General features: G+C 27.9%; 2 protein-coding genes across 3 annotated transcripts in view; one reads left to right on the top strand and one right to left on the bottom strand.

Moving 5' to 3' along the window:
• Window positions 1-6,063, top strand: part of LOC107437786 (uncharacterized) — a 68,659-nt gene extending 62,596 nt beyond the window's left edge. Inside the window, exons 50-54 of the mRNA XM_043040975.2 lie at window positions 504-800; window positions 1,802-2,003; window positions 2,078-2,283; window positions 3,506-3,622; window positions 5,898-6,063. Coding sequence (XP_042896909.1) covers window positions 504-800; window positions 1,802-2,003; window positions 2,078-2,283; window positions 3,506-3,622; window positions 5,898-5,923 — 848 coding nt within the window. The 3' untranslated portion in view covers window positions 5,924-6,063. The remainder of the gene's footprint in view (window positions 1-503; window positions 801-1,801; window positions 2,004-2,077; window positions 2,284-3,505; window positions 3,623-5,897) is intronic.
• Window positions 6,064-10,013: 3,950 nt separating this feature from the next.
• The window catches only part of LOC107437788 (outer mitochondrial transmembrane helix translocase), a 23,632-nt gene continuing 9,130 nt past the window's right edge, over window positions 10,014-24,515 (bottom strand). The window contains exons 4-10 of one of the 2 annotated variants that reach the window (XM_043040977.2): window positions 20,841-20,909; window positions 19,041-19,129; window positions 17,464-17,506; window positions 16,246-16,442; window positions 14,613-14,663; window positions 14,359-14,507; window positions 10,014-10,331 (exon numbers count right to left, since the gene is read on the bottom strand). In XM_043040977.2, coding sequence (XP_042896911.1) covers window positions 10,193-10,331; window positions 14,359-14,507; window positions 14,613-14,663; window positions 16,246-16,442; window positions 17,464-17,506; window positions 19,041-19,129; window positions 20,841-20,909 — 737 coding nt within the window. In that variant the 3' untranslated portion in view covers window positions 10,014-10,192. The remainder of the gene's footprint in view (window positions 10,332-14,358; window positions 14,508-14,612; window positions 14,664-16,245; window positions 16,443-17,463; window positions 17,507-19,040; window positions 19,130-20,840; window positions 20,910-24,515) is intronic. The other variant, XM_043040976.2, reaches the window with a different exon arrangement.

Genomic DNA, 24,515 nt, shown 5'->3' on the forward strand with positions numbered 1-24,515 from the left:
TAAAAGTTTAATAACAAGTAAAATAAAATAGGCACACGTAAAATATACACGTATATTTCAAGCGTGGGGGAAAATGTCACGCAAAATATTATTGCTGCACTTCCTTAAATGAACATTTAGAAAAAAAAAGGCAATTATTAAAAGGCATCACTTTACATGAAGTTCCGATATCCTCATGAAAGATATTTATTGCAGAATATCTACATTTAATTATTTACAAAGCATATTTTTAGGGCCTACAAGGCTCATTGAAAGTGCCTAACTTATTATTGAACTCTCATTTCCACTTTAATTATTCTTTTGATCTTGGATTTCGTTCAATATACAGCTTAGAAAAATTTAGAGCCAATATCAATAAAGTCTCTAAATTAAATACGGTTGCGATGGTTATTCTTAATTTTATTCACGAACCATGGGTTAAGAATATCTTTACCAACACATCATGCATAGAAAACTGAAGTCTTCTATTTGAAGGATGAAGCTATACATTTATATTTTTACAGAACTATGCAGTCCAGGACAATACATGGACAGCAACAAGCACTGCGTGGAATGCCCTAAAGGAAGTTACATGGATCATGAACAGCAGGAGTCAGAATGCAGACCTTGCCCACAAGACACGACCACTCCATCGAAAGGAGCAACCTCCGAATCAGACTGCACAAACCCATGTCTTGTTGATGGACAACTACGCCTGTGCCAAGCAAATGCATTCTGTGTTTTTAGAGAAGACACAGACTCTTTTGCCTGTGAATGCCAACCTAAATATCGACTTGAAAATAGAACTGGAGAATGTGTTTGTAAGTTTTAACGCTATTTGATTATTGCATTGCACATAGCTTACGTTTCTTTAAAAGAAAAAATTACATTTTCATTTTTGTCATTATCTTAATATTTGTTCGTAACACTGCCCAGTATACAGCAATATTCACATTGTAGTACTCTTTTGTAATGATTTTTTGCCCTATACGCTTCCATCCCGTTATCTATATTGGTAATTAACATCTCTTGCATTTTTCAAAAACCAAAATAGATACACATAAACTCAATAATATTGCGATCATTTTTACCAATGACTTTAATTTCTTTAATATGATAAATACGTATCGACACTTTCTTGACTTTTTGTTGTATTATAGTTTTAAAAAAAAAAAAAAACTTCTCCTCCTGAATATTTGAAGCTACTCTTGACTTGCATCCAAAATACTTCTGAAGAATTTAGATGCAGCTTTTTACTTTTTCAACCAAATACTGATTTCCGAGGTGTGGGTTCTTAAAATTTGTGAACACTATCACGATATGTAATTCGTAAATATCGTCAATACAATTCGCGAAGCCTAGTACGTAAACATCGAGATTACGAATCTCAATTTGCAAATCTCTTGTAATTAAAAAGCTATGTATTCACTTTCGAAAAAGAAAACGACCCAACAACTTCAAGAATAGGGTTCACGCCAGTATGGCGGCAAATGTCTCTAAAAGCATACGCATGGGCAAAATATTTGTCACCTTGAAATATGTTCGAAATTTACAAAATATTAAATTTTTGGAGTACTAAATGAATACCCAAGTGGTCCTACTGGTCCACTAAATTTTCATTACTGGTGGGACTCCAATTCACGAGTAAATTCAAAATTCGCATGTGTATGAATAGCGATGTACGATCTGCAAACCAAGACGATACGAATTTTGATGTAGCTTTGAAAAGCAAACGCTAAACGACATTTTCTTAATAGAATCCAATCCACTTTCTTAATAGAATTTTTTAAGCATAATCTTACTGAAAAATATTCCCTTTCAGCGGTATGCGAGGGCTATTGTGTGAACGGAGCTACTTGTGAGGTCAACGCAGAAACACATGAACCCATGTGCCACTGTGTTACCAATTTCCATGGCAACAGATGTGAAAGCAAGGCTGAGTTCGTTTACATCGCCGGCGGTATAGCTGGAGCAGTCATATTCATAATTCTTTTGGTACTTCTTATATGGATGATTTGTGTTAGGTAAGATTAACAGACTTTTTTTTCCTGACTAATCTATAAACAGAGATTGTGACTAAAATATGTTATTCCCATAGGTCTACTGCACGTAAAAACTTGCCAAAGAAAATGCCAGAGCCAGCAATAGATTTAAGTAGCTCTCAAACAAACTTTTACTATGGAGCTCCTCAACCATATGCTGAGAGCATTGCACCGTCTCACCATAGCACTTATGCTCATTATTATGATGATGACGATGATGGCTGGGAAATGCCGAACTTCTATAATGAAACTTACATGAAAGGTACGATAATAAGGATTAGATAAATATAAACATAAAAAATAATAGCATAAATAAAAAGAAATTATACTAGCAAAAGAAATGTAAAAGTTACATTAAAAGATACACCAATAGATATTCCATAAATAAGTTTTGTTTGAAAAAAGTGCATTATAATAATAATCTGCATATGATATTTTTTTTCTTATAATCACTAAATAATCCATAAGTCTGTAAACAAAATTGACGTATTTATTTAATATAATAAACTAAATTATCAGAATAACTTTAATTACTAAAGATATAGGTGGAGTATTATTTGCTATCCTTCACCAAACATACACAGGTTAAGGTATCCAACTGGTTTTGTCACAATTTTTTTTAAAAAAGGCTCACTTGAAATTTTAATTTTATTTTTGGTAAGCAGGGGACCTAAAATTATAAATTTAAAGTAAAGTTTAAAAATTTATAAAATATTTTTCAAACTAAGGACAAATTTGAAGTTAAAAATAAATAAACAAATTCGTGTCATGCTAACAGCTCTACAACAAATTGTAATGCATACATTTCAAAACAATATTTTTTCTAGGTCAATAATGTGATTACCTGTGTTTCGAACTAAAATCTTAAAAACATTTAAATAAAATTAAAAACATTGTTCAATATCGAATTTATAAAGAAAAATTCTAAATATCCTTACTTAAAGCTTGATGCAAATAACAAATTCACACTCAGATCTTAGCCTTTGGTTAAAAACATTAGACAAAATCTACTTACAAAATTTCAAAGAATTCTAAAACAAACTTTTTTTGTAACGTGTGTTAGTGCAAAGAGATTTTCTCAAAATCAACGTTCTCCAGAAAATACATTTAAAATACGAAAAAAATCACTTTGAAAACTAATTTCTGAAAAGGAATTTCAAATAAATAAGGATACTCAAAGCGAAGGAAAAAATGGTTTCGATTGTCAGCATGCAAAAAGACAACTGTAATTCCATTTCCAAAAATCGAAATAAAAATTTTTAAGACAGTTAAAAAGCTAATGAACTGAAGTTCAAATATGGGAAATAAAAAAATTCAAAATATTGCTGATTTTCTTCCAGCCAAATATACTTTAAACATTAAAAAAGATTTCACTTTTTTTTTCTTTGAAGATGTAAAAGCTAACAGTATAGTTTAAAATACAATTACAGTTATAAGCATTTAATTAAATATTTATTAATAAAACATTGTTTTTTATTTTACAGATAGTTTGCATCACGGGAAAGGAGGGAATAGTTTAGCGCGTAGTACAGCTTCAATATATGGAAACAAAGATGATTTGTACGATAGGCTACGAAGGCATCAGTACCAAGGAAAAAAGGGTAAGATATGAAATAGTTTTACAACACTTAATTTCTGCAATTTTTAAGAAAATAGAATGATTTAAACCAAAAAGTTATGTTTATGGAAAGACAAAGATAATTGTCACAGCGCCCAGTCTAAATACCATAAAAAGAAGCAGCGTTTTTTTTTATATTGATTTTCAAAAGAAAATTGAAAAGAAATCTCTAATATATTTATAAAAAATTCAAATTTTGAATAAGGGCTCCTTAAAATTTCTAAAAAATATTAAAATAAGTCTTGAGTTTTGACGAAAGGGCAGCAGTAAATTTTGTCCTGAAGACTGAAAATTTGTGTTCAGCCTTGTTTATAGGCACGTTCCTATTTCGCATAAGTAAAATTATTGTCATCTGGTTGATATTTTATAATTTTATTTTATAACCGTCGTTGAACAGCCGACCCAATTCGATGGATTTACGACTACTAATGTTCAACTCCGTAGCCTTGTAATTTTGAACCCAATCCGGAAGACAAGGGAACTCCAGGATCGAGTATTGGGAGAAATTTGTCTTCGTGGAGGACTTTTTGATGGAGCTAACCCGCATTTGCGTTACATGGAGAGGAAGGCTACGAGAACCTCCCACGGTTAGTCTGACGGCAAGGGGACTAACCCATGATCCGTCTACCACTGAGGATATTTCACGTCAGCACTATGGTCGGTGCTAGCCGGATGCGGAATACGTATCGACTAAAATTCGAACCCTGTTCGCTGCATTAGAAGGCGAACGCTCTATCCCTTGAGACTTCGCGGCTCTCATCTGGTTCATAGAAAAATTCTATGATAGGAGATTCTGGATAGCCTACTTATTAAAAGTTTTAAGCACAAAATGTACAATAAATTATTACATTATCATGAACTTTACATAATCATGATAAAATAACTAGTTTCTGATAAATCTTGCAATTCTTTTTTTTTTGTAATTTAGAATGATAATTGACACAGCAAAGGAAAAAAAAAATATCTTTTTTGATAGAAAACTAAGCATTTTTTAAAAACGCTAATAAAAAAAAAGCACCTTTAAGGGCTTTTAAGAAATGTAAATCGAAAATAAACACCTTTAAGCACTTTTTAAAAACGCTGGCTACGCACCCTGTGAAATGAAGTTGCAACTCTGTGGGTCTTTCATAAAAATTAAATTTTAAAAGAAATTTAGTACATCTTCCTGACCAAAATTTTCAATGAATAAGGGTATAAATATCGATAGCGTTTTAGGTAAAATGGCTACTCTTTTTGTTTACTAAGTCTATTGCCACTATAAAAATTTATATAAAAACAATTTTAGTTTTTTGCACCACAACACTTAGAGCAGTGAGTCTGATATACTTATGACTGATTATCATCTGCATAGTTAGTCTTTATTATTTTGAAAACATGAAATTGCACGTCCTTTCAAATGATTTCTGCAGCAACAAATCTTTAAATCTAGTGTTATTTGGGATACTATATTTAAAATTTAACGAAAAATAGTTTGAACTGACAGGATTCCATCTGCAAACTTATAAATAGCATACAGAGTGTATAGACAAATCTTTCAACAAAAAGTAAGCGCCTTCTAAATACTTTCTAAGCACTAAAAAAAAATACTTTTAAGCATTATATACATTAAAAAAATGAAAAATAATTTTCTAAGACTTCACATGGTCATGATAAAATAACTAGATTCTGACTAAGAACTCTTTTCTTGATTAAGAAATGATCAAGAGATTTTTCGGTTCGATTTCAGAGGGTGGAAAATTAAGCTTGAAATTGAGAATATCTAGTAAAATGCAGCAGAGTTGCACATGAGAGTGCAATAATCTGAGCCCAGCTCCATATGTGCATATGCGGACTCGCAAGTATTTTATCAAACCTGTAAAATGATTTGCGCTTTCATACGCAATTAATCGACGGTAAGCTGAAATAGACTATGGTTGAATGAATTTTGAAAGCATTGAATAGAGCAATGTGAAAAGCACCCTTTTGCATAATACGAGATGAAAATTCACAAGGTGAACAAAAAAATCTCATTTTCAAAAAGGGAAAATTAAGCACTTTTTAAAAAACATCCTATAAAAAAAGCACCTTTAAAAGCTTTTAAAAATCGAAAATAAGCACCTTTAATCCCTTTATAAAAAAGCTATGCACAAATATATAATACTTATAAATTACTATAACTTATAAATTACTGTCATGATTCTATCTGCAAAATTTGCTTTAACTTATAAATTAATTTAATTGTGAATATATTTAGTTCATTCTCTTTTTCTTTGTTTCAGATAGTGATGACGAAGATCAAGGATAAAGAATATACATTTTAAATGAACAATTATACATCAGAGTTTATGTTATGAAAACTAAAAAATAATAATTTTTATCGCCAGTGATCAAAGTTAAAATACATTTAACACAGAGCACAAATGTTTTTATAAATTTAAAAATATTTTTTTAATATATATAAATATATATATATTTAGCAACAGCTATCAAATTATTTTGCTGAAATTTAAGTACATTTAAAATATATATATATATAATTCATCACTTCATTCATATAATTTAATGCTTTTCATGCGACTATTGTATATAGAGCTCAATCATCATCATCAAGTATGTGTTTTTTATTTATTCATTTTGAAGTACACGTTTTAGTATAAATATGTTGAATCTTCAACAAATTGTAAACATTTCTGAAAATGTTTCATTGCTTATTACTATTAATTTATTACTAGACTTAAATCATGCAGCTAAATACAGCTGGGCGATGTACTGTGAATTATTGATGCTTATAAAATTTCCAAAGTTAGATTATATAAAGAGATATCATGAATCTAAGACCAAGATTACAGAGATTATCATTGACCACAATGAATATCAAAATATTGTGAGAATCGCCAACCTACTCTCCAACATTTGCAGTTTCTGCAAAATATTTTTTATAGTGAGATAAAATAAAAATTGTTAATACAAATAGAATTTTTATAAAAATTTAATAACATCATGAAATGACTATTGGAATATCTGGCTTTAAATATATCAGTTTCAATTATTTATGGGCAGGTTGTAGCCTGAATTCTTTTGATCATAATTTATTAATATGCTAATATATTACCTTTATCATAAAAATTTTTTTCTTCTTGAAACTACGAAAATTCTGTATTATGTAGTATGATAGGATTACTAATAATGATTATATCACGATCAGTATCAACAGAATTAATCTAGAATACATAACAAGTAATGTTGAAAATTATTGAATACTATATTGTCGGTAGGGATGACAAATTTCTTTTAAGCACGAGAATATTATAATAAAAATAATGTAAATTACTAAAACTGAAAATATATTGTGATATATCATGAAATATTGAGATATCTGAGCTATATATTGTGAAACTAAAATTCCAACATTGCCCAGCACTATTGTGTAAAAACCAAGCTCAAAGTGACATTATTTGTAACTTTTCACATTACATTATATGATTTGTAATTAGAAGATTAACTTATTCTAAGTATGATTGTAATGTACACTTTCAGGTCAATTCTCTGATCATAAGAAATTTCAGTGACAAGTGCCATTAAAATGATATTGTGCATTTGAAATTCCCTGTGTTTTTCATATTGAAGATTACTGAAATTTCTTTTAATCTTGTCAGGGAATTGATCAAATACTTCATCCAAGTATGAATGTAATATGTATAACTTAAAGTTGATATGTACTAAAAGACTAACTTCAAGAGAAGATTTTAAAGGCATGGAAGCTAGTCAATTCAGCAACAAGCTTCTAGATGTTAACTAGAAGCCTGGATGATCTATATTATTGAAAAAAAGTCATAAGTAATAATAAATTAGTGTTGTCTTTTAAACGATGCAGTTTTATTTTTTGTTATACAGCTATAGATTTTTCGATTTCAAACAAGGTTGGCAAGTTTCTGCCGAGGTGGTTAAAACCACTGGTAAAAACCGGTTAAAATGGGAATGGCAAAAACCCTTTTCTGCCACATTTGTGGCAGAAATTCAAAAAATGACATAAAAGTAAGTACTGAGATTGACATATTAATGGATAATTCATAGAAAAAACAATTAAATGTTAAACAAAGTTCAATTCATTTACAAAATTATCACCATTCAAAATCAAATATTACTTTGTTTGCACTCTGCAGTAATACAATAATAACAAAAGATAAGTTTCTAAACCTAAACAATTTCTCAATTTGCTATGCACGAACGAGAAATTTGAGAAGATTCTCTCAAGTCCAGCAGAACTAGCAGGCATTGCCATCAAGGAACAAGCAAGATTTGTGAAACTTTCATCTATTGCATATTTTTTAAAACTGGACCACCATGTAGCAGCTGGGGTAGTTNAATGTATAACAAAAGACAAGTTTTGATGCAGTTTCTAAATCTAAACAATTTCTAAATTTGCTATGCACGAACGAGAAATTTGAGAATATTCTCTCAAATCCAGCAGGCATTGCCATCCACAATAGATTCAAACTGTTACTGTTATAATAATTGGATTGTTGCCATGCAAATTATGTCTTGAAAAGAAAAAAACAATTTGAAAATAGCTCTATTCAGTTATGTTAAGAGTTAAATGATAATTACTGAATTTCAGAATTTAATATAATAAACTAAAATCTGGTATTTATATTTATTATTACATTACTTTATTCTTCATTTTATATAAATATTTGATATACTGCACTCTTTATATTTAATGTAAACAAAATAATATATATTCACAAACAATGAATTAAAAAGTTTGTTACAGTTACATGGAGTTAAATTTTTCAGTTTACTTAAACAAAATGTCATTAAGCAATTACTAGAACTAATATAGAAGTTTTTTTAGTTTCTGCCGGTTTTTACCGGTTATAACCAGTTTCTGCCGGCAAAAAGCCAACCTTGATTTCAAAACCTATACACTTGTAATTAAAATATCAATGCAGAGATACTCCAAGTCAACTGGACCAATTCTTACCATTTTTAATTAAAATGTGATGCACATGTTTTAATCTGCAAAACTAAGTTCTGTGCTTTTTATATGATTAAGCTAGTGACTACTAGGACCATTCCGCCCCCCCAATTGTATCTATTCCTCATATTTTGTAAATCAACAATCTGAACCCACAAAAAAAGTTAAGTAAAAATATTTTTTGTGTTTAATTCTATAAATAAAAATTCCATATACACAATAGTTACTTAATATGCAAAAATGTAATCATCAGAACAAAAGATATCCAGGATGTTTCCTTCCTCATTTTGTTGACTCTGCAATAAGTAGCTTTTTTTGTATGTGTATGTATATACATATACATATTGAGCAGCAGAGTTTACAATTCTGAGTTTAAAACTACCGATGTGCAACTACAGGGGTAATTGTGAGCCCAAGTCAAAATTCCAGAAAATTTCTAGAGTTAAAAAAAACCCAGTTTAAATTGAAAAAAATTTAAACAAGGTTTTTTTCCTTTTTCTAAACATTTCTTAGTTTATTTAAAATATATTTAAAATTTTAGATATACCTATACCATTTACACATACCTATGATGACCTGGAGAAGTAATTAAAATTTAGAATGTCTTTCTTTCTTGAGTTTATGATTATAATAACTATTTACTGATTNTATTTAACTATCATCATTATAAAGTATCTCTCTGGCTCTCCCTTACAAACAAATAAAATAAACTGTGTTTTTAAGTTCCACCTTCGAAAATTTGATTTCCGGAAATTTCTGTGATCAATGATTTTTTGGAACATTTGGACCTTCAATCTCCGGAAACTTCCAGATCACTGTTAGCGAAAAATCCGGATTTTTTCCGGAGCGCAATCAGCCCTGCAAATATGTAGCCTTGTAATTTCGAACCCAACCCAGATGACAATGGAACTCCTAGAACAAGCATTGGGACAACGGAGTGTTCATGGTGGACTTTTCGATTTAAATCTGCATTTGCATTGTATGGAGAGGAAAACCACAAATATTTCCTACAGTTAACCCGGCGGGAAGGAGATTTTAACATGTGATTTGTCTACCACTGATTGATATTTTACGTCAGTACTGTAGTCGGTGTGAATTCTGGGAACAGAATTCGTACAAATCAGCCATTGATGGAATTCGAACCTGGGTCAGCAAGTTGGAAAATGAACGCTCTATCCCCTGAGTCAACACGACTCCTGCAATAAGATTCAGTACACTAGAGCCACTTAGTTATGTCAGCCTTAAATTCAGACACCTTATAAAACAGTTGTTCAAAATTTCTTAATCTGAAAATTTGCCAAATTTATCTTTTTTAAGTTGTACCTTGTGATACCATGTAAAAAACTTGCCAAATTAACATTAAATTATTTACTCTACATTTTATCACAATACAAAACTCTACACTGCAAATAATCAATTCTTACATAATGTACATATTTATTGGAAATCAACTTATACATTCACATTTCACAGATATCCACTACAACTAATACAATGCAACACTCACAAGTATGCAAAAATGTCTTTCGTTTGGAGCTAAATGAGGATGCTGAGCAAATGAAAGCGGGAATGGGAATTTCAAATGCTAAGTTCATTTTAATCTAGCTCTGGAAGTCTTTGCTTAAACCTCATAACACCAGCTTGCAATTTAGAATCTGCCATTCTATCAAACGCATTCTTGAAATCTTCCATACATATGGGTCTCAAAGCATCGTGATAGACTTCAGAATCACCACTAAAACATTAATAAAAGGATTTCCAATAAATGCAGAAATAAGGCATATAAGTTGCTCTATAATTGAAAGCCTTAATTTATAAGTTTTGAATAAAAAATGAATTTATTAAAACTGGAACCAACACCTAAAGATTGAAAATTAAAATTTAAGGATAAAAATTCCGAAATTTAACCTAATATTGAGGTCAATAATAACAAAGGTACAATAAGAATTATACCAGTACTGAGAAACTGAAACTTCTCTCAGTTTCATCCAACAAAATTGATTTTAGTGCTTCTTATTCTGCCTTTGTGCTGATTTCTTTCCCTTATTCGTATGTATCAAAAGAAGGGCTTCATTGTCTTCAAGTATTCAATACATATTTTGAAAAAATCATTTTTTTTTAAGAATTCAGAGTTTTTTTCATTTACCAGCAAATCATCTGTTAAAATGTATTAAGGGGTCACAGTACCCAAAAAATGACAAAAATTCCAAAAATTTTTTTATTGCTTATAATAAAAATTCAAAGTACTATTTCAAATGTACAGAAAAAAATTCATCTCTCTATCTACATTTTTAAAAAAGTTATGAATGATTTTAAATTGTTCTAATACAGAAACTTGCTCAGCAGTCTGACTTTAAAGTGCTTTTTCGCATAGATGATAATTTTGTGTCTTAATCTTAATTAAATCCCTAAGGAATTTTTTCTATTTAAGATAAAGCTTTGAAGTAAACTTTTTTATCTTGAGTATAATACACTTATTTAAACTGTGCATGGAATAAGCATTTTATGAGGTATTACAATTTTTACGGCATGTTATATATACCTAACAGGAATTTTTACCCTTTTTTTCTACTTTTTTACAAAATAATCTATAAAAAATATTCTAATTGATATATCAACAAATGAATGCACAAAATTATTAAGATAAATATAGCAAGCACTATGAAAAAAACCTTTTTTGAAAATATGTTAAAATAAAAAAGCCTTAAAGATTTAAAAATTTAGAATTTTTTAAACTTTTTTTAAAATTTAAAAAAAAATAAACAGTTTAATTACTTTTTGAAGATAAATTATTGATTATAACTTAAATGAGCATGTAAAGCATCCTTAAAATGAACGATTATACCTTTATTTTAAAAAATTGTTGCAAAGGTACTGTGACCCTAGCTGTGGTACTGTGGTATCTAGCTAAAATAATTCATATTTTATTTAATAATTACATCACTAAATTAAATTATGATTAATTTTGTTCAAGCTAAGCATCCTAAAATCTCAAAGACTGGTAGGTGATTTGTGAGTTAGATATCCAATCAAAAGTAAATAAGTTTAGATTAGAATACAGTAATGAAAAAAGCACTTTCTCTGGACAGAACTAATCTTTTTTTTTCATTATTGATATACACTAACAACATATTTAATAAGCTTTCAAAGCACTTGAAAATAAATAAATGTAAAACTTAATAAGAATGATTGAAATATATTTTTTATCAGCAAATTATTTTAAATGCAGGTTATGAAAAATTATAATTTAAAAGCTTCATACTAGTCTGTTCCAATTTTAGCCTCTCTCTTTTTATCCATTTTTTAAACTAGTTATGCCAAATAATTTAAATCATTTAAAAAAAAATTACAGTTTATATAAATCATGCTATTCTGATACACAGCACATATAAACTGTCAAATACTTTGACTTGCAATAGTTTCCAAGTGAAGGGGAATAATTAATCAAATTTTCGAGCAAGGATCTTCATCACACTTATGGAAACTAGAATTGGTTAAATTTAAACATGGCATGTAGAACAGATAAAGGCCTTATTTGTAAAGCGGGTTAACTCCATATTTGTTCCTTTTGAGATACAGATTCACTAAGTCTTGTGAGCTAATTGTTTTTCTATTTTTGTATGATTTGTGGTGCTTTCTGTGCGACTACAGAAATAAGCTAGAGGTGTACACTAGTTTTAAAATAAAATAAAAATGACAAGTACAAATATGAAAGTGAGGCTAACAAGTGTAGTCAACCTATTCATATCATTCTGATCACTAAGGAAAAAATGCACAAATAAATATTCTTAAGAAAGAACAAATGTAAGTGATATTTTTGTTACTTTCTTTGCTGAAAAGGTCTGTGGAATAATGCATTTTTTCCTTTTTAATTTCAAAATTTAATTTTAGTTGTAAGTTCCTAAAAAAACATTCATTTTAGCTATTTGGTTCAAAGTAGATTAAGGAGAATACAAGAATGTTGTTACATATATCTCTTCTGAATTAGATTTTTGAAAAAAGGTAGCTTTTTTAATATCAAAGATTTTCCCAACTTAATTTTAAAACTTTAGTTGTAAGTTCCTAAAAAAAAGAAAAACATTCATTTTTAAAATTTTGCTTCAAATTAAACATTACAAGAATATTTCATACATCTCTTTTGAATTGAATTAGATTTTTGACAAAAGTTAAAACTTTTTAAATATCAGAGACATAGATATATTTACCCCTTTTTAGATATTTGCTTTCTCTTGTTTCTATCTTAACTAACTTTAAAAGGTATGATAGGTGCAAATCAATAATTGATTAGACTAGTATTTTTTCACAAAGAAAACACTGAAAATACTATAGACTGATTAACACTAAAGCTTAAAGATGAACAGGCAAAAAATAATTTGTTAAGCAAAACGATAAGCAGCTTTGAAAAAAGAAACTATGGCGCGTTAAAAATTTAAGGTTTATTTTATGAATACAGAAATAATGAGTTGTATAAATATCAACAAAAAAAATTTTAAAAAATACTAGGGTCATTTGAATTTTTGAGTAAAAATCAATGCTAAATTAGAATTTATAAATATACTGCGTCAAAAGTTTAATCAATACTAAATAATTTAGTCACCATAAAATTATTTCAAGCACTGGCTTAAGATAATTTAAGGAAAAATTTCCAAACGACTTGTATGGCAGCAAAGAGTTTTCTCAACTTTAGAATTTTTAAGCCTAAGAAATTTGAATGAAGTAACTTTTCTTTACACTCTAGATATTTTTCTCAATGATGTAAATCAGTTTTCCTAATGATTTAAACACATGATTGTAACCAATTTACAGAATATAAATTTATTTTACATTATTAAGCCTCTATTAGGTCATTTTATAATCAAACTACCTGGTACCCGAAAAAGAGGGGTCATAACTTAGATTGACAGTCTGGAAAAAGTTCAAAAAACTATTAATCAACTATTACTTAGAACTAAAACAAAACTTGCATGAAATGGAATTCTGAAGAACGCCAAGGCTCATTCAGGGCTGTTGCCATAGTGAAGAAAATGTTTAACCAATTTTTATTACCCCTATGACCTCTTATATTTATGACCCTTAATATTTATGACCTCTATTAGGTCATTTTATAATCAAACTACCTGGTACCCGAAAAAGAGGGGTCATGACTTAGATTGACAGTCTGGAAAAAGTTCAAAAAACTATTAATCAACTATTACTTAGAACTAAAACAAAACCTGCATGAAATGGAATTCTGAAGAACGCCAAGAATCATTCAGGGCTGTTGCCATAGTGAAGAAAATGTTTAACCAATTTTTATTAACTTTTTCGTACAAACAATACATTTAATTTATTTATTCCATGAATAAGTTTTTGATTGGGTATGTAAAATAAAATAAAAAATTACACATGAGGAGACTAATATTTCAGGAAGAAACAAAAACATGATAAAAAAAATTGCCAAATTAGTGAAAAAGACAGAATAAAATATATCAAAAGTAGTTTGATTGCCTATTCAAACTTGGAGGTCATTCTATCAACTGCCTTTTAACTTTTCCGTCTCCAATGAGCAATCCAACAGATTCTGATGGCAGTTTTAATTTTTTTCCTTTCTTAAATATTAATTCTCAACCTCTAATGTGAATACTTTTTCTCTTAACTCTTAGAAATGATTCCAAAATTACATATTAAAGAGTGATCATTATAGAGAACATTGTATAAATTCTGCCCAAAATAAGAAACATAAATAAAAGGAATAATGATTGTTAAAGTATGTTTTCAAATACCTGTCCAAAAGACTTTTGTTTCTTATTTCTTCATTGCAGTAGTCACGTACTCTGTACAAAGCAGCATTTCGGCAAAGTTCTTTCAAATCACTTCCAGAAAATCCCTCAGTGATTTTTCCAATCTCTTTTATATCAACATCTTCTGAATACTGAAATTTCAATTATTGTTATAAAGATACTGTCATAAAGATTAATAATACAATAATAGAAGATGTAGTAAGAGATACTTTTTTTTCTCCATTTAAAATACTTACAAGTTCATTTTCCAAAATGAGTTTCAAGATTCCAGCTCTTTGATGAGAATTCTGATAAAAAAAAGAACATAAATTTAAATATTTCAAAAGAGTTCAAACGGAATTATTAATGAGATTGTAAGAAAAATATTAAATATAATCGGACAGTTCTTAAGCCCCTTATATTGCACTCAATTTAATTTTAAAATTATATCAATACATTAAAATATAAGTTTAAAAATCGAATGAAATTTAATAATTGACAAGCAAGTTTAAAAAGGTTTTGAGGAAAAAAAAATACAATTGAATTATAAATTTAAAAAACACACAAGAATTCCAAGAATTTGTAAAAGAATAATTTAGAAATATTGCAAACAAAAACATTCTCAAAATGAAATTAAGCTCAGAAATACATTTTGCACTAACTTCATTTCTATCTAAAAACATTAATTTCAAGATGTAAGATTGCATTATTAAGGTGTAAGATTTAATGAGAAAAATTTAAGAGAACAAACTTTAGAGTTTTAAATGTATCTAGAAGTATTGCTTAAGGTCATTCAATTAAAAGCAAAACTAAGTAACTCAAATGAGCAACTTCTACTAGACAAAATATATTTCCAGCTGAAATCAAATGAATTTTTTAAAATCACGTTTTCATAATAAGATAATGTCGTCATAATAATAAAAACTGCGTCCATGTAGCTTTTACACATTCTGAATTTTAAAAAAATCTACCTATATTTAGGAATTATATAAGATATTTCAAAACAAAATCAATAAAGATTTTGTACATAAAATACTACTGAACCAAAGTGGAAAAAATTGGAAAAACCTATATTGCACACAACATAGTTTCTGTAAAAATAATAACTAAACGATTTAAATAATACCATGAAATAAAATATAACATTATAGAAATATATATAAGTAGTTTCAATGATTTCTGAAACAAAAATTGAATCTAAGTAAATTTTATTTGCTTTGGAATTAAGATATTCAAATTTAAGCAAAACTTGAAAGACTTGAAATTTCAAACAAAGTTGTTAAAAAAATAGAGTTAATCTATAGGTATATAAGGTTACATATATATCGACTATATTAAATATAAGTGTAACAAATATAAGCAAATAGTCCAAGGTATAATCATACATGAATAATTAGAACTAAAAACTTGATATAGTGCTGATGAATATAATGGAAACAAAAATAATAAACTAAGATATATATAAATAATTTAGCAATTTTATAACTATTTTTACAAACTGCAAAACTTATATTTATAATTTAAGATAGTAACACCATATGTTAATGAATCGGCGGATATTAAATTAAGTTTCCTAGAAAATATTCTAAGATAGGTTCACAATAAATCATACATTTTTATTACACTTCATTTTCTTCAATTTATCTTTCGAATTCTGTTATTTTAGTGACACCAATTATTTCAAATGTACAAGGAAGAGTAAAAGACTAAAAAAAAAAATTACCCTGAAATTTAAAATGCTTAATCTCAATGTCGTTTAGAATTTTTAATAACGACAGGATCATACCTCCCAAGGTATCTCTTCATAGTCCTCTGCATGTGCTTAATCCAATCTTGCTATTCTTAAACTAAACAAGAAAACAAAATAAAATAGTTTCTGATCTGACTTACTGGGAATCCAATGTGAAACATAGCAGGCATTCTCCGCAGAATTGCCTTGTCTACATCTTGTGGTCGATTAGTTGCCCCCATTACAACAACTTGACAGTCTGGATCAGTAATAAGACCATCCCACAAACTCATGAATTGTGCCTTCATCATAGCTGTAGCTTCATGATCGAAAGAGTCTCTTGACCGAAGAAAAGAGTCTATAAAATCAGAATAAGTTATCATACTCTGCTGTAATAAACAAGATAAGCAGAAAAAGGTTTCAAACAATATAATATATAAGCATTGAAGATATTGACAGTGTTTCCAATTGCAATGCTTCTGAAAGTAGGGATAATGTGCTGAGCCCTTTCTAACCATGAAGGTTGTAATGTAAGACATACTGGAATTCATCGATAAATGGAAAATATACCGTGGAGGGGAGGCACTTTAAGGGAAAAGGAGTGAAACAAAGGCTTTCAAGAAGGATGCATGCTACTAATGAATGATACTTGAAGTGTAGTAAGACCAACAATTTACCAAAGTGGGGAAACCCATAAAAAAAAAATAAGTTTCATAACAAAAGACAATTTTCCAAGTGGTTAAGCCTAGATACTGTTCGTGTAATCGCTGAGTACAGGTCGCTTTAAAAGAGTACATTACAAATTGACACCAGATTAAGAAATAAAGCATTAATCCTACCCTCCTATAGTTCAGATCAGTTTCACGTGACTTACACATTTTAGGAAAATCAAAAAACCATTGTCAGGACATCTAAATCAAAGAGTATGGCAGCAAGTAAGCCAATTTGAGCACAAATTATATATATACATATATAATGACATGTTTGAAGTGCTCGAAAAATAGGCGTCTATTTTCTAGACTTGCCGGTCGTGAATGAAAATAAACTTTTTCTCTCTGCTCATTCAGGTCTGGTAAGTCTTGAAAATGGGTGGCCGTTTTTGAGCGCTTGAAAGATGTTAATTGTAATTTCCAATTTATATATTTTTGGAACAAATGAAGCTTTTGATCAAGAAATATACTACTATTAAAGTTTCCTGGGATTATTCATTCAAGATTGAACAACTAGTTTCACAATGGGATATATTGGCTTATGAAATTTATTGATTGTACCCAATAACTGAAATATTTAAAACAGTAAGTAATTTGAAACTATTTAGATACACTACACAAATATCAAGATAGGGAAACAAAATATATATATAAAAAAATCTGACATACCAATTTCATCAATAAAAATGATACATGGCTGGATTTTAATAGCCTAAATATGAAAGAAAAGCATTAGAATAATTTCACCACTGCATGAAGGAAAAAATAAATAACAAATAGCAGATTTACAATGTATTTTATAATAAAATATGTCATAACATTATTTTGCAATAAAAACTATGATCAAACTCTAGTGTATGAACAGTATAATGAAAATATTGAACAAACAAAAATTTTTTTTCTCAGTTCATCATATTTTAATGACGAAATCTCTTGCTATTAGATATTAAAAAATAACATAAAAAACTGGCATTGTTATTGTGCTGAAGCAAACAGGATGTTTCCAAAATGTTATGATAGGGAGCATCCAAAGATTAAGAAATGCATAAGGTCAAATCAAATAAAATTTGAAATATTAACTGAATTGTTAGTTTTAAAAGTTTTTTTTAAAAATGCCAAATTAGGTTTACTTTAACAATTTTCAAGCCTAAAAAAAGGTTTAAGATTTTAGCACATGGCATAGAATAAGAGATTGTTCTGAATAAACAGCACTGTTTCCATAATAAATAAATAATTTTTTAAAATTAAAAACGTGGATCATTAAATGTATTAGTTGAATTCAGATTTGCTATAATTTAAAAAATAGTTGTCAAATTGCAAACATTTTGCATCAAAAGTTACTGTAATAAAATGTATTAATCTTTAAAGGCTAGTAATCTGGCAGTCCATAAATGAACAGTATTCTATTAATATAAGATTCTTTTTAAGGTGAATGTCCATAAAGGAGGAATTCTGGGCCACTCTTTTTTAGGTGGTAAATAATGGTCTTTAACTTTTTAAGCATTAAAAAATATTTTTACAAAACTTAATTATGCCAAATCATCCTTCAAAAAACAATGTAACAATGCAGCAAATAAGAAAAGAAAAAATAAAGACTTTTTACACCACTATAAAAAAATTTTAAAAAAGGAAAAAAAAAAAAAAAAAATTTTTTTCATATGCTGTTTTAATAATAAATTGTCTCAACTTTTAATACCTACATCTATATTTTCTTTAATGATAAAAGCAAGCTGATTTATCTGTCAATTAACTGCGGTTATTCTTGGTCAGTGATGTTTTATTTTATTATTTCTGGATAATTCTATATGCATATTTTACTTATTTTTGTGTACATAATACTAGTATTTACTTTTATCATAGATACTTAACCATAATATTATATTACACTTAAACTGCAACTTTATATTATATTTTAACTGTAATCATTGCTTTATTTAACAGTTTCCTACAAATTGAAATTTTAGGTGTATTTTTTATTCATATGTGTAAATATTTTATCTTTAAAAAATTCTAACGTTTAAGCAATTTTTCGACCAATATGTTTCTTATCATACACATATTCTACATCTACAATGAAAAATATTTTTAGCCAAAACCTATTTAAATATAAATAGTAATTCTAACACAAATATCAATTTTATTATTAGTTATGCAACCATGTAGGTAATCAAATTATGTTAAGTAGTTACATAGGTATGATTAGAAATTGCAGGCAAATAAAGGATTTAGTAAAAATAAAGACATACCAGTGTAAATACAGCAGCAGCTAACTTTTGGCTTTCACCATACCATTTATCAGTAAGAGCAGACACTTCTAAGTTAATGAAGCGAGCCCCTGATTTAAAAAAAAAAAATTTTAAATTTAAATAAGCATTTTAATAATACAATAATATACAAAGAAAGAGAAAAAAACAATCAGCAAAACTACTTACACAGTAGAAAGAAATAAGAAAATTAATTTTAAAAAAAGCAAGAGGTATAAAGAATTTTTTTTTTAATTATTCAATTAAAAAAAATACAAAAACATAAAATCTTTTCAATCAGCAAATTTTTTAACACTAACATAGTTGATGATTTATTTGAGCTGATCGAGTAGAGAAATTTAGTAAAAAATACAATTGCTCAAGCATACTAATGTATTTTTTTCACTACTTATAAATGAACAAAGCATTAAAAAAAATTTCACTTCTTATAAAAATTTCATTTTTTTAATCGAAAGCCAAAATCATTTCGACATAAGCAAGTCTGAAAAATAGGTTTTTTTTGGAGACAATAGGCTGTTATGAGAAAAATGATCAAAACATGCACTATTCAAGAAACAAAAATTAATAATAAAGGATAATAATATTAATTTAATAAAATCAATATTATTGATGAAAAAAATAGAAAAGGATATGTAAAATTAAAGTTGTTAATAGCATTAAGTAAAAGTTAAAAAATATAATTCATGTGACAGGATATCAAGTTTCTAATCCAAAATTACTTTTGAGTTCAATATTTTTCGTATAGATAGTACTGCAAGTCTCTTGTACGATTTTTACAATTGAGAATGCACGGATTTTTTAAGTTCATTAAAGTATGCAAGTTTAGTCTTTTGGTTATGACATGTACTTATGCCTGATGGTAGACATTTCATTCATTAAAAGATTCAGAAAAATTATAACATAATTTTTATTTGTTAATAATGTAGCACATCCCACTGAGGCAACTTAGACAGTAATACTAGAATTGCATGATGATATCATTCACCATAAAATATCTTTAGTGACAGATATATCACAGAACACAATCCCCTTCCAGATTTCCAGAGTATTTTACATGTCAGGAAAACTTCAACTATAGAGGATACAATCACTTACAGTTGAAGTTTTTCCAAAGTATTCTCCATTAAAAAAACCAAAAATGATGTTATACATATAAAATTGTGAAGAAATTTTAATTACAAATTATAATCAATAACAAATCAAGGCCTTTAACCAGTTTTCAGAAATTCTTAAGTTTCGAATATTAAATAGGTAAATCCTAATTTTTTTTTTTTTTTTTTAAATCTTCAAGTGCTTATTTATCCATTTATGAATGAAATCTGTGTAGATTTCTATTTCATTTTAAATAAATTTGAATTGTGGGTCTGTCTTATTACTTTACCTTATCACCTGTATATTTTATGCAGTAAAATAATTTCAAATGCATTGCAATAATTTATTTTTGATAATATTTCCATTATAATTTTACTCATACAGTTTTAACTATTCTGAAATTAGAGTTCTTAAAGTAATTTTAAAAAATTTTATTTATATCAAAAAAATTCTGATTAAAATCAAAAAAATCTGATTTAAATCAAACAAATCTGATTTATATTAAATTTAAAAAAAAAAAAAAAAAAAAAAATTCAAATTTTTTTTAANAAAAAAAAAAAAAAAAAAAAAAAAAAAAAAAAAAAAAAAAACAGATTTTGAATTTTAGCAATATATATATTTTGAATAGAATGCAGGCAAAGAAACAGTAGGAAAAGTAAAAATGTTTATGCAAAAAAAGAAAAAAATTACCTGCTTCCCTTGCTGTGGCTTTAGCTATCATAGTTTTCCCACAACCAGGGGGTCCATGCAAAAGCACTCCTAAAATAACAAATTTTCTAAATCTTAATAACAGATGTCTTCTTATTTCTACAGCACTGGGCAGTAAAAAAATTATAAACACTAATTTCTTCATTAATTAAATCTGCTTTCAAATTTTCTGTACCTCTAAGAGAGTTTACTACCCTTTTAGTATATTAAATATAGCTGTATCAAAATAGCTATATTTGATGTACCTTTTCTTGAAAAGCTTTATAGAGCATTGTTATTGTTTTACAACATACAACGTACATTTTTTTCAAAAAGCAAACATAATTAATGAATATAATAAAAATTTATTTGTCAGAAGTAGGCATGGACTAAATAAAGTGTGCATTATCATAACTTAAATTAGTTACCTTGTAACTTTAGAATTCAATTTTATGCAAATACAATACATTGTTTGTAAAGTTAGGAAACTAGGATATAAAGTTAAGGGATTAAATTAACAAAAAAAAATTTCAGGTACTTCAAAATTTCTAAGATTGGAATGACATGTTTTATATAGGTTATAATGCAGTATATCTTTATCAGTCTAATATTTATTTAAATTCTTTACAAACATTGCTTCTAATCAAGAAAAAAAGGGAGGGGGAAAAAACAATTGATAAACACCATACTCAAAATAATGATGCATTATTGATATAAAAGAATGAGCTGGAATAGAAACTTTCATAATTTACTTTATAAATTTCATAAAATAACTTGATTATTATACAAATAAAATATTTCTTCACATTATAAGTCAATAGATTTCAAAAAGAATTTTATTTCCTGGTACATAATTATTATTCGAGAGAGATGTTTCAAACAGAAATTTTAACTACAGTTTGTCCAAGCTAAGAACTCCTCCTGCCACAAAGTCTGAGGCCATCTGGTGCTATGGAAACAAGAATTGCGCAATTTAGGGAGGGTAGCTTCAATCTAGGACTAGCACAATAGACCGAAGAAAGAGATTCCATTTCTCTCGCCTACCCGAAAATACTCCAAAACAGTGACCCCACATCCGTTCGTGAAATAGTCATGCCTTGTTACCATAGTCACCAACACAGGTTCAGAATAATATCTGGGGGAGTTCTTATTTTAGACAAACTATACGTAATAGGTATTGTTTGAAGAAAAAAAAATCACGCAAGTCTGAATCAAAACCAGTGTACATCACTTCTTTGCAGAAAATTTTCAAATTTCAACATCACAGTTTTTTTTTCTCTGTTAAAAATTGGAAGAATCAGATAACTTCTTATTCCTCATTGTATTTCCAAACTGTATGAATGTTGAAAAAAAAACTAGATAAAAGATTTTTTTATTGTTGCTTAAAATAAAATGCTTGAAAATAAATAAAAACAAATCTTGTTAACTATTATATTTAATTATTAAACATTAGAAAACTTATTAGTAATCAAAATCCTCAAATTTTATAGCCCAGCACATTTTAAGGCAGCAATCAGGGTTCCCTCTCAATTTCAGGAAAAGAATTCCCTGACTTTTCCAAGTATACCAGGTAAATTTTAATGATAATTGAGATCATATTTTCATCAGAAAACTGATTCTTTTATTTGTAATGTGAAATGTTAGATTTTCTGTGTAAAAAAGTATTATAAAATGAGGATGGGAACATTTCAGTTTGACTAAAATGTGAAATTATTGCAACAAATAATTGAAATAGATTTTTGAATTATTTATCTCTAATCTTAATAACTGATTACTGTTACTGATAATTTTAAGACTGGTTATTTGCCAAGTATGATATAGAGATATTCCAGGATTTTGTAAAAAAAAAAAAAGCGTATCTTTCCCTGATTATTCCCTGATTTTTAGAGTTAAAGTAAAATTCCCTGACAGTTCCAGGTTTTCCATGTTCCTCCTTTTACAAAACACTTTTAATAACTATAAACACAGTAATGTATTAAGTCATCAAGAATGAAGTTTATAGGTTGTATATGTCAACTTAAAACAGCTTATTACTTAACATTGGCTCAATATTTTACTATTGTTTTTTTTCTTTTGTTGAAAAGTTACATATGTCACTTGTTAAAAAAAAATCATCAGAAGCTCAAAAAATATAAAAAGATTTTTCTTTAAAAAATTAATTTTATAGAAAACGGAATGATCAGAAAGTTGCACTATTATGAAATAAGAGTTCTTTCAAGGCACTATGGTATCAGATACCACTCAAAACATTAATAGTCTGTAGTTAGCTTTAATCTTAGTGAAACATGGATAAATCATCAAGACACATTCTTAGTGTAATATTCTCTAAAAAATAAATGGTGAGTATTCGGGGCTCTAACACAGATATGATGCATTATGATTTTATGAAATCAGACTCATCAGTTACTATAGAAATATACTACAACATACTAGATTAAATGATGCAAAAATCTTAAGAAAATAGCCTACATTTGTGAACAGTCTCCTCCTGTCTTAATCAACGGCATTGCATAAATGTCTGTGGCAAAACTACAGGAATCTGAACTTCTTCACCTTCCTCTATACTCACTAGATCAATAACCCCACTGACTACTACTTCTTTCAAAATTTAGACAACTTTTTAGTAATAAAAAAATACTTCCAAAAATGCTGTTAAACAGGCCTTTCAGAAATTCATTGACTTTCGTCCTTCAGTTTCATTCCTCTTGCCTGTAAAACCTGCTGCTTACATGATAAAAATGTATTGAAAAAATGTTTTATATATCTATAAGCTAGGTTCTCACTTAATTTCAGAAGAAAAAAAATTTTGCTGACTTTTACAGGTATTTCAGGAAAATTTCAATGTAAATCCAGACCATATTTTTTGTAAGTCACACAATTTTTCATCAGAAAACTTCGAATTTCATTAGTAATGTCAAATATAAAATTATGTGTAGATATTACATCTTGTGAGCAAAAAAAGTATCATTGAACAAGCATGGAAACATGGAAAAGTTTTAATAAAATGTCGAATTTTTATAACAAATAATTGTAACAGATGTTAGAATTATTTAAATTGAATCTCAATAACTGATTACTGCTGCTGAAAATTTTGGGTTCTTCCAGGTATGAGAGTTTTCCAAGTTTCTGTAAAAATATGCAATTTTTCCCGACTATTCCCTGCTTTCGAGAGTCAGAATAAAATTCCTTGAGAATTCCAGGTTATCCCTGTTCTTCCAGCCCGTGAGAGTCCTGATATACCTAACTTTTATATAAATCACTTAATCCTAAAAAAAAGCTTGAAAACACGAATTAATTTGGCCTTGTTTTAAACATGTGACCAAACTAAAAAAATTAATGTGAGAAATTAAAGAAAAAGTACATAAAAATACTGAAAACACCCCTCAAAAATTACAGAATTCAATAAAAATATTGAAATTATCACATATCTACTGTTTGCAACAAAGGGGTCAATTATTAATTACCATTCATGAGAGTTTACAATTTATTTTGAATAAATTAAATTTATTAAAAAAATCTAATTAAAGATTTAGTAACTTAATTTTAAAAAAGTCATCATGGATTTTTTTTACAGTTCGTTAAAAAAAAAATGTGTTACCTCAAACTGTATGATTCTTTCCTTAGATAAACAAAGGTACATTCTTTCAGTATCCCTCATGTAAAAAGCACATTTATGAA

The sequence above is a fragment of the Parasteatoda tepidariorum genome, chromosome 8, assembly GCF_043381705.1.
Source record: "Parasteatoda tepidariorum isolate YZ-2023 chromosome 8, CAS_Ptep_4.0, whole genome shotgun sequence".
Classification (NCBI taxonomy): domain Eukaryota; kingdom Metazoa; phylum Arthropoda; class Arachnida; order Araneae; family Theridiidae; genus Parasteatoda; species Parasteatoda tepidariorum.